The sequence below is a fragment of the Psammomys obesus genome, unplaced genomic scaffold, assembly GCF_907164565.1.
Source record: "Psammomys obesus unplaced genomic scaffold, mPsaObe1.curated_primary_1811, whole genome shotgun sequence".
Lineage (NCBI taxonomy): Eukaryota > Metazoa > Chordata > Mammalia > Rodentia > Muridae > Psammomys > Psammomys obesus.
The window spans coordinates 8,242,555-8,257,568 of NW_026595981.1; the positions used below are offsets into that span (position 1 = coordinate 8,242,555).

At 39.8% G+C, this 15,014-nt stretch overlaps 1 protein-coding gene across 1 annotated transcript in view; it reads right to left on the minus strand.

The window, feature by feature from the left end:
* Cct6b (chaperonin containing TCP1 subunit 6B) overlaps nt 1-15,014 on the minus strand; it is a 44,333-nt gene that overhangs the window by 15,733 nt on the left and 13,586 nt on the right. Inside the window, exons 6-10 of the mRNA XM_055619835.1 lie at nt 6,734-6,844; nt 5,800-5,959; nt 4,193-4,275; nt 1,873-1,969; nt 1,255-1,402 (exon numbers count right to left, since the gene is read on the minus strand). Of these exons, the coding sequence (XP_055475810.1) occupies nt 1,255-1,402; nt 1,873-1,969; nt 4,193-4,275; nt 5,800-5,959; nt 6,734-6,844 (599 nt within the window). The remainder of the gene's footprint in view (nt 1-1,254; nt 1,403-1,872; nt 1,970-4,192; nt 4,276-5,799; nt 5,960-6,733; nt 6,845-15,014) is intronic.

Sequence of the window (15,014 nt, forward strand, 5' to 3'; positions counted from 1 at the left end):
AGATAGATAGATAGATAGATAGATAGATAGATAGATAGATAGATAGATAGATAGATAGATAGATAGACAGATAATACAGGCATAGACGAGCCTTTCTGAATATGCTCCCCAAAGCCCAACCAAATAGCAAAGCCCGATAAATGTTGCTGCGTTAAATTAACACACTTCTGCATAGCAGAGAAGAGTAGAGAAGGTTAAGAATGGGATAAAACTTTCCTAGTTATTCCTGTGCTAGGAATTAAAATCAGAATGTGTAAAAGGCTCCAAACGAACAAACAACTCAAATCACTAAAAAGATAAATAGACCATTTCCAAACGAATACAAAAGGCCAATAAACACAGGAACTAAGGTAATAAACTTCATTACCCTTAGGCATAACTGGAATGCAAATGCAAACCACACCAACACTCCACTTCACCCCAGTCAGAAAGGCCATCTCAAATGACAACAACCCTTAAACAACCCTAAAACAACCCTTAAACTCTGGTAGTAACATGAGCTAAACAGCCTCCAGTCCGTGGAGGCTCATCAAAAAACTGAAAGACCAAAGTCCTATATGGTCCAGCCAGGAACTACCTGTCTTCCAACAGTTCTCCCAGGGTTCCAGCTTCTCTGTGCCCTCGCCACAGGACACTTATGTTGTTCACCTTTTGTATTACAGCCATCCTGAGCATGTAAAATGACATCTCCTTTTGCTTTCCATTTTCTTTCTTTTTTTTTTTTTAATTTTTATTTTATTTTTTGCTTTCCATTTTCTTAATGACTGATTTTGAACATCTTTTCACATGCCTATTACTCTGCTTTAAAGGGATGGTTTTATTGAATCACCTCCCTTAACTCCTTTTAGATACAAACAAGTTATAAATTATCAATAAATTTAAAACGTTAGCAATCCGTCCTAATTTTTCCTACAATTACACTACACTTGAGTTGAAAGAGCAAGTTGCAAGCTATAAAAGCTCTCATGGTTTTAAAAATAAATTCCTAAATATAAAAATTAACAGTATATTAAGTTGTGATTGTCATTTCTTAAGAGGGGGCTGATTAGCAGGGCAGCACACCTTATCTTAACAGATATCCCATAGGGTAGCACGCTTTATCTTAACAGATATCCTAAAGAAAAATTAGAAAACTGTCTAAATTGAAATGAAAAAAAATAGTATTTGGACCTTAAAATACTAAACATGCCATGGCAGACTTACTACAACTTAAAAAGATGAGGTTCCTATCCAACACAGAAAGAGCTTGCTTACCATCTTCAATGGCATTTTTGACCGCACGAAGTCCATCTCTTAAGGCATCCTTGATCTGTATGAGAGTATGCTTATTTGGTCCTTTGACCAACAAGGTGACAGAGAGAGGGTTAACACAGTCCTCAATAAAAGTGAACTTTTCTTCACCCTAACAGATGACAAAATACATATAACTTTAAGGTCTAAGACATAGCTTAGGGATACAGGTGATAAAATATTTTGCCTAGCAGGCATGAGATCATGACTTTGATCCCCCAGTAACACACACACACCAGTATAACATGACACATTGTATTATTACATTCATATAAAATAACATTGTCATGAAATTCAAGTCTATTTTCTATTAGAATCTAATCTTCATGTAAATTTTTCTTATCAAGTATAGCTAAAAATATACTTTAAAGTGGTTAAATTATATCCCACCATTTGGGGAGGCCGAGTTAGAAAGACAGTCCCAGATCAGCCTGGGCTACATAGCAAAATTCTTAACATTTAGGTAAATAAACTATAAACTCTGTCCTGTCAGACCTCAAAATGCAAAGCTGAATAAAAGGTATAAAATACCAGAAAAGACGTAGGAACCATGTTATAACTGCTATTCATAGAAATACTCACTAATGAATACTCAAATACAAGGCCAGCATGCCCCAAGCATTCTTCATTAAGGTCTTCAAAGGAGTTTACAGCTATTCCTCCACAAGCAAGGGTAAGCCTAGAATCACATTTGTGTTACTTTCACATTGGTTATAGAAAACACAAAAACTAATTTCTCCTCCCACCCCTCCCTTTTTTGGGGGGGCATGATCTCACTTACTTTGTAGTCCGGGCTGGGCTCAAATTCATGGCAATCCTCCTACTTCAACCTTTCAAGTACTGGGACTAAGTATGAGCCACCATGCCCAGCTAGAGCTAATTTCTTAAAGACGAAGTGATATCTAACACAGGCTACATGGGGTGTTATTATCTGTGTGGGAGCAGCTTATTTTTAGTGGACAAACAAAATGGAATATGTTTGTCAGGTACAGTAGGATAAGTACTACCTTCCATAGTTATCATTTTGTAATGAGAATACTTGAAACTACTTTTTATGTAGTTTTCAATAATAGATATAAGGCTAGGCTTGATGATGCAGGCCTTTACTCCGAGCACTAAGCAAGCAGAGGCAGGGGGATCCCTGTGAGTTCAAGGCCAGCCTGGTCTATATAATGACTTCTAGGCCAGTCAGGATTACATCTGAGACCCTATCTCAAAAACAAAGTTATTAACTATAGTCACCATGCTGTAAAGCAAATCCTTAAATATAGCTGTCCTCTTTAATGAAGTTTGCATCCTTTGACCAACATCTCCCAAACTCTCACCTTCGCTAGCACCCCAGTCCACTGTAACTATCATTCGCATATCTACTTCTGAAGGCTCAGTACTTTTTGACACCCCACCTGTAAGTGAGCTCACACAGCAGTACAGTGCTTCTAAACTCTTTCCGTGCACGGGAAGGAGTGCATGTGTGCCCATGTATGCGAGGATGCACTCGCCCATGCAAGGAGGGGTGGGCAAAGGTTGGCATCGGGATGTTTTTCTCAGCCACTTGTCCATCTTATGTTTTTGAGGCAGGGGCTCTCACTGAACACAAAGTTCGAAGTTTCGGCTAGGCTAGCTGATTAGCAAGCTCTAGTGCTTGGGTTTCAAACATGCAATGCCTCTTCACCTGGCTTTCATGTGGATTCTGGGAATCAGAACTCAGGTGTTCACGCTTGCACAGCAAGTTATTTTACACACTAAGCCACTTCCCCAGCCCAAAATATTGGTTTGAACAAGATATTAAAAAAAAAAAAAATAAACATTTTTAGAAGAAAATCTTCATTTGTAAAACAAAGGTATGAATTTAATGATATTTAAAAGAGTTTATTTTATGTGTATGAGTGTTCTGCCTACATATATGGATGCGCGCCATGTGGGTGGCTGGTGCCCTCTGAGACCAGAAGAGTGGGTCAGGTCCCCTGGAACTGGAGTTACAGACAGTTGTAAGCTGTCAGTGAGTGCTGGGATTCAAATACTAGCATTCAGTAAAAGAAGAAAGTGCTCTTAAGTGCTGAGTATCCGGCCCCAACCTGGGTTTTTAATGGCTCAATTATTTACTGACATGAACAACAAAATTTACCATTTATTAATCAATATTTTGCTCAGAAATGTTTACTTATAAGCTACAAGGAATATAAAAGAGATGACTTCAATTTAATCTGTTAAAAATCATAGGAGGGGGACTGGAGAGACAGTTCAGCAGTTAAGAACACTCATTGCTCTCACAGAGGACGTGGAGTCCTAGCATCAGGACCGGTGGCTCACAGCTGCCAGAGGATGGAAAGCCCTCTTCTGGCCTCTGGAGGCACACATACTCACAGGAAAAGCATGCACACGTGATCAAATACACAAGAAAATAAACAGTCTTTTAGGGAGGTTGTTTTGTTCGGTTTTAGTTTTTAAGACAGGGTTTCTCTGTGTCCTGGAACTCACTTTGTGGACCGGGCTGGCCTCAAACTCTCAAATTCAAAGATCTGCCTGCTTCTACCTCTTGAGTGCTGGAATTAAAGGCATGTACCACCATATCCAGAAATTGTTTTGTAAGATGTATTTATTTATGTATGTATATGAGGTGCTGTATCTATATTTACACCTGCATGCCAGGAGAGGGTGTAAGATCCCAGTAAAGACACTTGGGAGCTATCATATGGTTGCTGGGAATTGAACTCAGAACCTCTAGAAAAGCAGACAGTTCTCTTAACCACTGAGCCATCTCTCCAGCCCCCAGCAATTGTTTTGTTTTTTTTAAAGAAACAAAAACTGAGAGATCTTTGGGTTCAACTCCTGAAACTACAAACAAAAAGGAAGGCAGTGGCAGGAGCAACAGAAAGGCTTCATATACATAATTTGCACTAACCTTTCAAGATTTCTTCTTTTCGCCCTGCGAAGAGCTACGATATCATGTCTTGCAAGCGTTTCTAAGGAAAACGGATCAATCCCCTGTCATCAAATGAACACAAAAGTTACATGCTTTTTGTCCCACACGAGGCAAGTGCTCTACCACTGAGCTCTCTACCCCTAACCCTCAAAAATGTATGCCAGTGTTTCTCAAGCTTTTTTGTCTCAGCACCACTTTCTATTCTTAAAGATCAAGAACAACCAGTGCTGGGCATGGTGACACACACCTGTAGTCTCAGTAGCCAGGAAGCTGAAACAAGGAAGATCTAAAGTTCCAGACTACAAAGCAAGTTCCATATCAGCCCAAGCTGTACAGTGAGTTGTATCAAATTATAAAAACAGGGGCTAGAGAGATGGGTCAGTAGTTAACAGTCCTTGCTGATCTTTCCATAAGACCCTGGTTCAGTTCCTTGCACCCATGTGAGTTGGCTCACAACTGCCTGCAACACCAGTTTTAGACACATACTCTTACACATAAATTAAAAAGAAAAACATTTTAAAGTTTTTAAATCATTAATCTTATATTTTGAGGGGGTTATTTATTCATGTATGCTTTTGTAAAACTGTGGGTTTCAGTCATTTAGAAAGTACTGGCTCATCGGGTTGGGCTCAAGTGTTACAAGCAGCATATTCAGTGAGGTGTCTTCCTTGGAGTGGTAGGATTACTGCATTCAGTTTCCAGGGAAAAAGCCACTGACCATTCAAATCTAGATAACCATTGTTTATCTGTTGGTCCTTCTTTTAACGAAAAATGGCTTTCCATGAAAAAGTAGCTAGTTTAGCTCAAAATCCAATTACTCAAATGCTTTCTTCAAGACAACCATCATGTTTTGCTACACAAAAGTGCTTTATGTATATTTCATATTTTATCACATGAAATTATAAAAATAGGAATACTTAAGTATTACTATTTAATAATATCATTATAGTTAACATTTCAAAATACTCTTTTCTAAAAAATTACGTGGATGATATCTCTGTATGTGGGCATGTGCACCTGAGTGCAGGTGGGGGGGGGGGGCTAAAGGCATGAGATCCCCTGGAGCTGCAGGCCTAGGTAGCTGTGAGCCACACCACTATGTGGTGCTGGGAGCTGAACTCAGCTCTGTGTTTTGTGTGCATTAGTGTGAAGGTGTCAGATCCACTGGAACTGACATTACAGACAGTTGTGAGCTGCCATGTGGGTGCTGGGATTTAAATGTGGGTCCTTTCGTAAGAGCAGACAGTGCTCTTAACCACTGAGCCATCTCTCTAACCCCACAGTACATGTTCTTAACTGCTGAGCCACCTGACCAGACCCACCATCAAGACATCCTGAAATGAAATGCCTTTTCCCCTAGTGCTGTGGTAATAAAGAATATGATGGTGAGCATAGCTTGGTGCTAGTCTCCTGTTCTGTAGGAAAAAGCTAGGAATTTTACCTTCCATTACAAATGTCAACACAGTATAAAAGGCATTATTATTATTGAAAGATCTTCCTCCCCAAAATCCCTGAAAGTGTTGCAGGGACCCTTTAGAAATGCTGAGGACAATGACAAGCACTTAACCTGTAAGCTTCTTTCTCACCTTTTGATTAATGACAACAAATCCTTTACTGGAAGCAGAACAGACTTTATGTTTTAGGTTTATTATTTTCTGCACTCTATCTTCAATAAATTTTCTTTCAGCTTTTACCAATTTCTCTTTCTCTTTTGCAGTCTTATAAAAGAAACCAGAGCTCACTTCTCTAAGGAATTAATAAGAACAAGTTAGTAGACCAGGTATGGAAATTAAAGCAAACAGTTCACAAGTTTGAAGCTACCCAGGGCAACATAAGTCCCTTTCTCAAGAAAATAAAAACAACAAATGGGAAAAAGTAGAAAAGGTGGGAGTAAAAGAAAAAAAAGATTATTAGACAACTTTAGAGAAAAGAAAGCTGGGCATGGTGTCTCATACTTGTAATCCCAGTATTTAGGAGACCGAGGCAGGAGGATTGATGCATGTTCGAGATCATCATGGACTAACGAGTGAAATTCTAAGCCAGGCATGGTGGTGCACACCTTTAATCCCAGCACTCAGGGAGGCAGAAGCATGTAGATTGCTGTGAGTTCGAGGTCAGCCTGGTCTACAAAGTGAGTCCAGGACAGCCAAGGCTACACAGAGAAACCCTGTCTCAAAAACCAAAAGAAAAAAATAAAAGAGTGAAGTTCTATCTAGAGAGAAGCAGGAGGAGGGGAATGGAGATAGAAAAAATAACTATTAAAAAAATGGGCTTAGAGAGATGGGTCAGGCTAAGAGGACTTGAACTCAGTTCTAGTACCCATGTCAAGTGGCTCCCAACTGCCTATAACGTCAGCTCCAGGGGATCTATGTCCTCTTCTGGCCTTCTTGGGCATCTTCATTCACATGCACATACCCACACACAGATACATACACATAAATAAAATTTTTTTAAATTTACAAAAAAGAAAAAGAAATGTTAAACGCATTTTGAATGTTATAAAGACAAATTGACACGCACGTTTTTTCATATTCTAGTGATACGTTGCAAATGAGGATGAATGCATCTTGCACTTGTTTCTTCATGTTTGGATGACGGGCACCATGGTCCAAAACCAGTCCTCGGATCAACCTATTAAAATACATAATGTTTCATGGAATACACATTCTAAAATTAGAATGCCAAAAAAAAAGTTAAAATAAAATTAGAATGCCATTCAAAGATGAAAACAGATAGGACACACTTTGTTTCTTTGTATAACTTCAAACTTAACATATAATTAGTGGAACTAGCAAAAGAATCTGTTTTAACAATGTGATCATAAGTCAAAATGAAAAGCCAACCCAGAATTATTCTCTAAGTTATACAGCTCAAAAATAGGAGTAGCTGATCAAATAATGAAAGGTAGGCACACAATGAATTTCTTAGAGACATTTGTTCAAATAATTACATAGAATAACTAAAAACTGTTAACTTAAATGTCCAGCACAATAGACTATTGTTCAGCAAATAATGGCCCAGTAAGTCAATAGCTATGAAAACTATGTAATACATTGAAAATATTTACAGGGATAGCCAACGAGTACAGAATTACCTATTGTATACTGTATGTAAATCATGATAAAATATGTTGACAACTGAAGGGTAGCTCCATACTTGGGGATGTAGCTTAACTGGTCTAGTGCATGTCTAGCATGCTTGAGATTCTGCATTCTTTGATTCCCAGCACCATAAAAACAAGTATAGAAGAGTTGGAGAGATGGCTCAGTAGTTAAGAACACTTGCTGCTCTTGCAGAGGACCTGGGGTTAGCTCCCAGCACCCATGTAGCCAAGGGATCTGATGTCCTCCTCTGCCCTCTTCTGGCACGCAGCATGCATGTAATATACACACATACCTGCAGGCAAAACACCCATATACATAAAACAGATTTTAAAAAACTAACTAGAGAGACTGACAGATACATACATACATCCATACATACACAGATAGATACATAGATAGAAAGATAGATGATAGATAGACAGACAGACAGACAGACAGACTGAGGACCCAGAGGGTTTGAGTAGATTTGGATGGTAGGAATACAATACAAAGTATGGGCCTTTTTTGTTATTTTCCAAATACTTTTTTCTAGAGTAAATATTGTCATATCTTTATAAAAGTCACATACACATTTCTACTTATTCTCTTTGAAATTTCTAAAAAGAATTACTTGTTGCACGTGTAAGTGTGGCATGTATGTGCCATGGCACACACATGGAGGTCATAGGAAAACTTTGAGGAGTCAGTTCTCATCTTCCACCTTGACGATACATGGTCTCTCCTGTTGCTTCTGCCACTGAGTAGCACACTCCAGGCTAGCCCATGCATTCAGCCTTTTACATGGGTTGCAAGGATCAAACATATGTCATCAGGCTTATACAAGATAACACTGTTACCTGTCAAGCCCTCTCCTTGGCCTATAAGAATCTTTTTTGAGTATGTTCAGTGCTAGGGATTGAACCAAGGCCTGTACATTTTAGGTTAGTTCTCTACCACTGATCTGTACTCTCAGCCCCTTTTGCTAGGTACTAAAGAAACACATTTTTAGCCAGGCATAGTAGCACACATCTCTAATCCCAGTACTTGGGAGGCATAAGCAAGAGGAATGCCACAAGTCTGAAGTAAGCCTAATCTATACAGTCAGTTCCAGGCCAGCCTGAGCTACAAAGTAAAATTCTGTCAGGAAGAAAGGAATGAAGGAAGAACAGAAGGATGAGGGAGGAAAGAAGGGAGGGAGGGAACAAGGGAGAGAGAGAGGGAGGGAGAGGGGAGAAAGGGCATCTTTAAAATGTTTAACATAGAAATAATGAAGCCTTCAAGTTTTTAATCTGACTAGAATACTCTAACTCTAACTCCCAAATGAAAATGAAGATTTATTTAGGAAAAAAAATCATACATTTAATATTAACTACTTTTCAAGCTTCTGTCACGTTTACTCTCTCCCCATCCTCAGAAAATGAATAGCTGCTTTGAGAAAATAGAAACTAGGCTGGACCATGGTGGCACATGCTTTTAATCCCGGCAGAGGCAGGTGGGTCTCTGTGAGTTTAAGGCCAGCCTTCTCTTCACAGAGAAATCCTGTCTCAAAATAAATAAATAAATAAAAAGAAAGAAAGAATAGAAAGTGTCCCGTCACCACCTCCACAATCCCCACCAGTCCCCGTCCTCACTTCTTTCAAACAGAGGCTTCCTCTCCTCACTCCACTCCCCAATTCACTTCCAGCACAGAATGCTATCCGTTTCACTGCTCTTGTTTACAGCTACACTCTGAATTGTCTACATTTGCAATTCCACCTTGAATTACTAAGGGTTCTCTAGAGGAACAGAACCAATGGGATGAATATATTATTTAAAATTTATGAAGTCAGCTTTAAAACAGGAACCGCAGCAGCAGCAGCACCACTGAAAGCCCAGTAGTTACTTAAGACTGGGTGCCTCGGCAGCGGTCCCTCAGGGATTAATTCTCACTTAGTGGAAGGGAGTGACCAGGAACTGCTCAGTCCACAATGCCTCAGGAGTCCTATTCTGGTATGGGAAGCTCAGAAGGGACCTGGAAAACCACTGGCCTCAGCCCAGGATGAAAATGTGGAAGTTTCTGAAATTGGCAAAGAGTCAGCAGCTGCACTAACAGGGCAAATTGATTCAGGGCAAGAGGGAAGCCAAGCAAAAAGCTGGCTGGTCTTTCTCCTGACACACCCCTTTCTCGGTGCTACTACCAGAAGGTACCACCCCCAACCAGGGTGAGTCTCCCCATATCAAGGTGATCAGGAGTTTTTTTAGGAGGGGCTCCCTGCTCAGGTGATTTTAATTTGTGGCAGGTTGCTGTCCAAACCAACCACAATAAATCTCAACCATTCTCTCCTGAGCTTGCTTCAGTTGGACTTTCATCTCTGCCTCTATCTGAAGCAAAATAATGATCAGTTCAGTTCACAACCATGTACTTAAGCCTCACCACACTTGACTTTTCTGCTTGGGTGCTGAGACACTGCTCCCTCTTTGATGCCCTACCTCCCTGATCTCAGTCTCCACTGGTGAATTTTTAAATCTTTTTTCAAAATCTAAACATTGAAGTTTCGACGTTCAGGGTTTTTTTTTTTTAACTGATTAAATCAATATATTAAAATAGTTCACTTAGGCAACTGCAACAGTAAGTTTGACCTCCTCTCCCCATTCAATGCTGATGGAAGTAGTCACCAACAATCTCAAAAACCAATGAATCACTCATGGACTGTGTAAGACAATGAGCGGCTCACGGACTTTCATTTAAAAAACGATCCTGTGTCTTAGAAAGTGTTTTTCTTGTAGTAATTGCTGGTATCATGGTAGGTATGTGAACTGGCTCTTTCCCTTTCAGATTTCTTTTCTTTGCACCTCTGATCAAGGCAGCACACATCTTTTCCAGAAACTTCACATCATGGCTGGTGACGGGGATTTGAATTTGGTGGATCACCACTTCCAGTTCTATGGGCGTCTTTCTGGTTTGTTTCTTAATTCCTCCCTCCTCCTCTTCAACGTGTATGAATTTTTGCCTGCATGTGTGTCTGTGCACCATGGACATGCAGTAACAGCAGAGGCCAGAAGACAGCATTAGATCTCCTAAAACTGGAGTTACAGATAGTGGGTTCTGGGAATGGAATCCAGGTCTTCTGGAAGACCTGCCGGTACTCTTAGGTACTGAGCCATCTCTCTAGCCTTTAAAAGCCATGCTATCTTGAAAAGCCATGGTTGCCGTCACATATGAATAATTCTCAGACATATATTTCTCATTCTGACCTCTACTCGGAACTCATTCCAGATCTCAGCTCATATCATTCACATGTAGAATGCATCTTCTCTCCTCATTTAAATCTCTTGAAATACTCTCACAGGTACACCCAGAGGTTTGTGTCAGGCACCATTCTAAATCCCACAAATCTGACCATCAAAACTGACTATCACATGGTTACACTCCAATAAACCCATCATAAGTTGAAACTATCATGTCAAATGCATTTAATCTACCTAACCTTCCTACCATCGTTATTTAGCATCGTTATTTAGCATCGTTACTGCAGAGTACTGGCTGTTTAGTTTTGTGACTGCAGGGTTAGCTGTGAGCTAGGGCTCACTCCCACCGCTCAGCATCACAAGAAGGTATCATACCATATATTGCTAGGGGAAAATCAAAATGTAAAATTCAAAGTATGGCTCCCCTGAATGCATTTCACATTCACACCCTGTAAAGCTGAGGAACTGTAAGTGAACTGTAAGTCAGGAACCATCTGTAACTGTAAGCCTAGTTTTTATGCACAATAAAAACACCAGAAAGTGAAAACGAAAGCAAACCGCATTTGACAGGATGCTTCCAGGAAACTATGAGAAGAAATCTACATGATGAACAGTAAGCAGAGAAAAAAACAGTGCTCCCTAGTCTGAAGGAGACTCCTGGGTTTCATCTCTGGTCTCAGTGACCCACTGTCAAATCAAGAAATGTTAACTAAGGAAGTACATGAACTTGCAGAGTCATCCACAGATAGAAAAGACGTGAAAAGAAGAAATTGAGCTGAATGTGTTAGCTCCCGGTATGCTGGGGAGGGCCAGAGAGGAAGAAGGTTGAGCACTACTATTAGACAGACTCTGGGACCCAGAAAATATCTCCAGCAGATCAATGAAAGAGAGCTGCTATCTCAAGCGGAATCTGAGACGTAAAAAGCCATAAGCATTAAAACAAGTTGAAATTATGAAGATAAATCTTTGCAAACACAGTATGAAATAACAGTAGTGAGCTGGGCATGTTGGCGTACACCTGTGATTCAAGCACTCAGGGAGACAAAGGCAGGTAAATCGCTGTGAGTTAGAGGCCAGCATGGTCTACAAAGGGAGTAGCCAAGGCTACACAGAGAAACCCTGTCTCGAAAAACAAAACAAAAACAAACAAAAAAGAAATAACAGTAGTATCAAGTGGGATTTTAAAAAAACAGTAACAATATCATGCTTGAAGAAGTAGTAAATGGGGATATTATCCAGAGCAAAGATGTTAAGGCTAGACTCCTATAAGTTACATAATTATATAATTTCTATGAATCAAAAAGCAGTAGAAGTGTGAAATTTGTAATTAGTAGAGGGGAAAAATATAATGATAAAATCAATAAAATGAAAAGTCAATTAGAAGAAATACGTTAAATGTAATAGTTAATTAAAATGTAAAGACTATCTGGTCAAGAATTTTTACTTGGGGCTGGAGAGATGGCTCAGAGGTTAAGAGTACCAGCTGTTCTTCCAAAGGTCCTGAGTTCAATTCCCAGCAACCATATGGTGGCTCACAACCATCTGTAATGAGTTCTGGTGTGCAGGTGTACATGCAGGCAGAACACTGTATACATAATAAATAAATCTTAGGGAAAAAAAAGAATTTTTACTTGTCCCAGTATGTCACTTACAAAAAACAATCTCCTAAAATGTAAAGACAAAAAGACTGAAAGTAAGCCAGGCGGTGGTGGCACGTACTTTTAATCCCAGCACTCAGGAGATCGAGGCAGGCAGATCTCTGTGAATTCACGGGCAGCTTGGCCTACAAAGTGAGTCCAGAACAGCCAGGACTATACTGAAAAACCCTGTCTCAAAAAAGAAAACAAAACAAAAAGACAGGCATATATGTTGTAGTAAACAAAAAGTGTTGGTTATATAATGTTTATTATTAGCCCTAAGATTGTCATAATGGTATTATTTAACTCGATATTACAAATAATAAGACACAGACACGTGTTAGATGTTGTACTTGCCTTATTTACCTTGGGCCAGGCAGACATTTCACCTACACTGTCTCAATAACCTCACCATCCATCTCCCAGCCCCCATCCAATGCCATCCACCTTAATCCTCTTCATCTGTTCTACCTTCCATCCATAATCCCATGGTACTTGCTTGTATTCTTTTCACATTGTTAATGGAGTCCTTCCTCTCAGCGTGGTCCTTTCTGCACACTAACCCATCCCGGGGTCCTTCTCCCTCCTCTCTTCACGATTGTCTGTCTCCCCATGATTCTCTCTTGAACCCAAAAACCAAGTACCTTAGCCACACCTATTCCATTCTGCCCTGCCCAGTGATAGGCTGTTAATCAACCAATCAAGTATAATGTCTTAGGCAAATTTCCAAAACAAGGATAGGTTTATGTGAGGATGTACTCTTCTGAGCAGGAACAAGTAATTAACATCAGAATACACAGAAAACGTAGCACCAGACCAACCCCCAACACACATACTAATTAAAGAAAGCTCATGGGAGCTGGAGACAAAGTTCAGTGATTAAGAGCACTTGCTGCTCTTGCAAAACACCCTGGTTCAGTTTCCAGCACCCACATGGGGATAACAACAATTAACTCTAGTTCCAGACCTGACACCCTGCTGTCCTCTATAGGTCCCAGATAGTCACATGTTGCCTATATATGCATGCAGACAAAACACTTATACACATAAAATAATTAAAAAAAAAATCTGAAACAAAAATATATTTATAGACTCAGCACAGAAGAAGCAGACACAGGCGGATCTCTGAGTTCAAGGCTAGCCGGGTCTACAGAGTGAGTTCCAGGCCATCCAAAGCTACATGGAGAGCTCTTGTCTCAAAATAAACAAACATATGTGGGGTATTGGTGTGTTGGTGTGTGTGCGTTTAAAACATTAAAAATAAATTCTCTTAAGCCAAGCTGCTATCTCACATCTGTAATCCTAGGATTCATAAGATTGAGGCAAGAACATTACTGTGAGCTCAAGGCCAGCCTGGGCAGTAAGTGTACAACCCTGGCCCCTGAAAACAAAACATAAAACAAGTAAACTAATTAATTGACTCTATACTTAAGCTTAAAAACAAACCTCAACAAATTTCAAAGTAGTGAAATTTTATATAATGTGTCCCCTACCATTATATAATTAAACTAAAAATCAATAGCTACATTCTTCTATATATTTTAAAATTAAGACACATACATAAACTAGAAAACATTTTAAGTGGATTGCATTTTCCCGCAAACCTCAGCCTGTCTGCCTGCCAGTGAGACAGGCTCCATAACTATAGAAAAGCATGCAAAAAAACGCATGTTAAGCCAACTCTTCCTAACAACAAGAACTTCTGCAGATATCCAAAAAGAGATGCAGAATGGGGAAAAGAAGAAAGAGTCTGGATGAGGCTTTACAGGCTTGCCAGAGGAGTGAAGAGAATGGGGCAGATGAGGGGTCTGACACCAGGTGAGAAACAGAAGGCACTCTTCAAAAGGCTGGCTGCACTTCCGGGCATGGCTCACGCCTCTAGTCCCAGAATGCAGGAAGCTGACGCAGGAGCACTGCCACTAATTCCAGTCCAGCCTGGGCAACAGAGACCTTGCCTTCAAAAACTAAAATAAAATAAAAATTAATGGTCAAATGAAGGATGCCAAAAAAAAGAAAACAGCTTATTTGGGTCCTCCCTGGAGAGAGGTTCACCACAGAGCCACTTTTTGTTACACCATTCTGTACTTTTAATCTTGCCCTTAAAATAGTCTTGTTATACCAAAACCACTCTTCAATAAAATCTTTGAAAGGCAAAGAAAATATTCTAAAATTCATAAAAATGCACATGCTTGACAGGTGGTTATGACAATGGTGGTGGTGGTGGTGATGGCACCTTTAATCCCAGCACTTGGAAGGCAGAGGCAGGTGGATGTCTGTGAGTTCAAGGCCAGCCTGGTCTCCATAATGAGACCCTCTCTCAAAAACAAACTAACTAACTAACTAACTAACTAACTAACTAACTAACTAACTAACTAACTAACTAACTAAATGCACATGCTTGTAACTGCAGCACTCAGGAGGCTTGAGATAAAAGATCTCCAGGATAAGCTGAGCTATGCAATGAACACCAGTGCCAAAGACAAAAATAAATGTAATAAATAAATGTAGTAAGATAAAAGTAAGGGATAGTTAAGTTAATACTTTGAGGAAAACTGAAAGCCTCAAATACTGTTTTACAAAAGCAGAGAGCTGAAAGTGAATGCCCTAAGTGCTATTTTAATAAGACAAAAGCAAATAGCTCTCCCTCCTGCCCCACCCCCATAACCCAAAGTCAAAACATTAGAGAGAAAGGCTGAGACAAAATACAAACAGCCTAGGCAAAATGAGAGGGAAGATGGAAAGAATGGGGGTGGGGTAGATCTTCATGACCATTTCCTCCTAAAATTTGAAGGATCAGATAAGATGGACAAATATAAATACTGATTTTTCAGGGGCTGGAGAGATGGCTCAGTG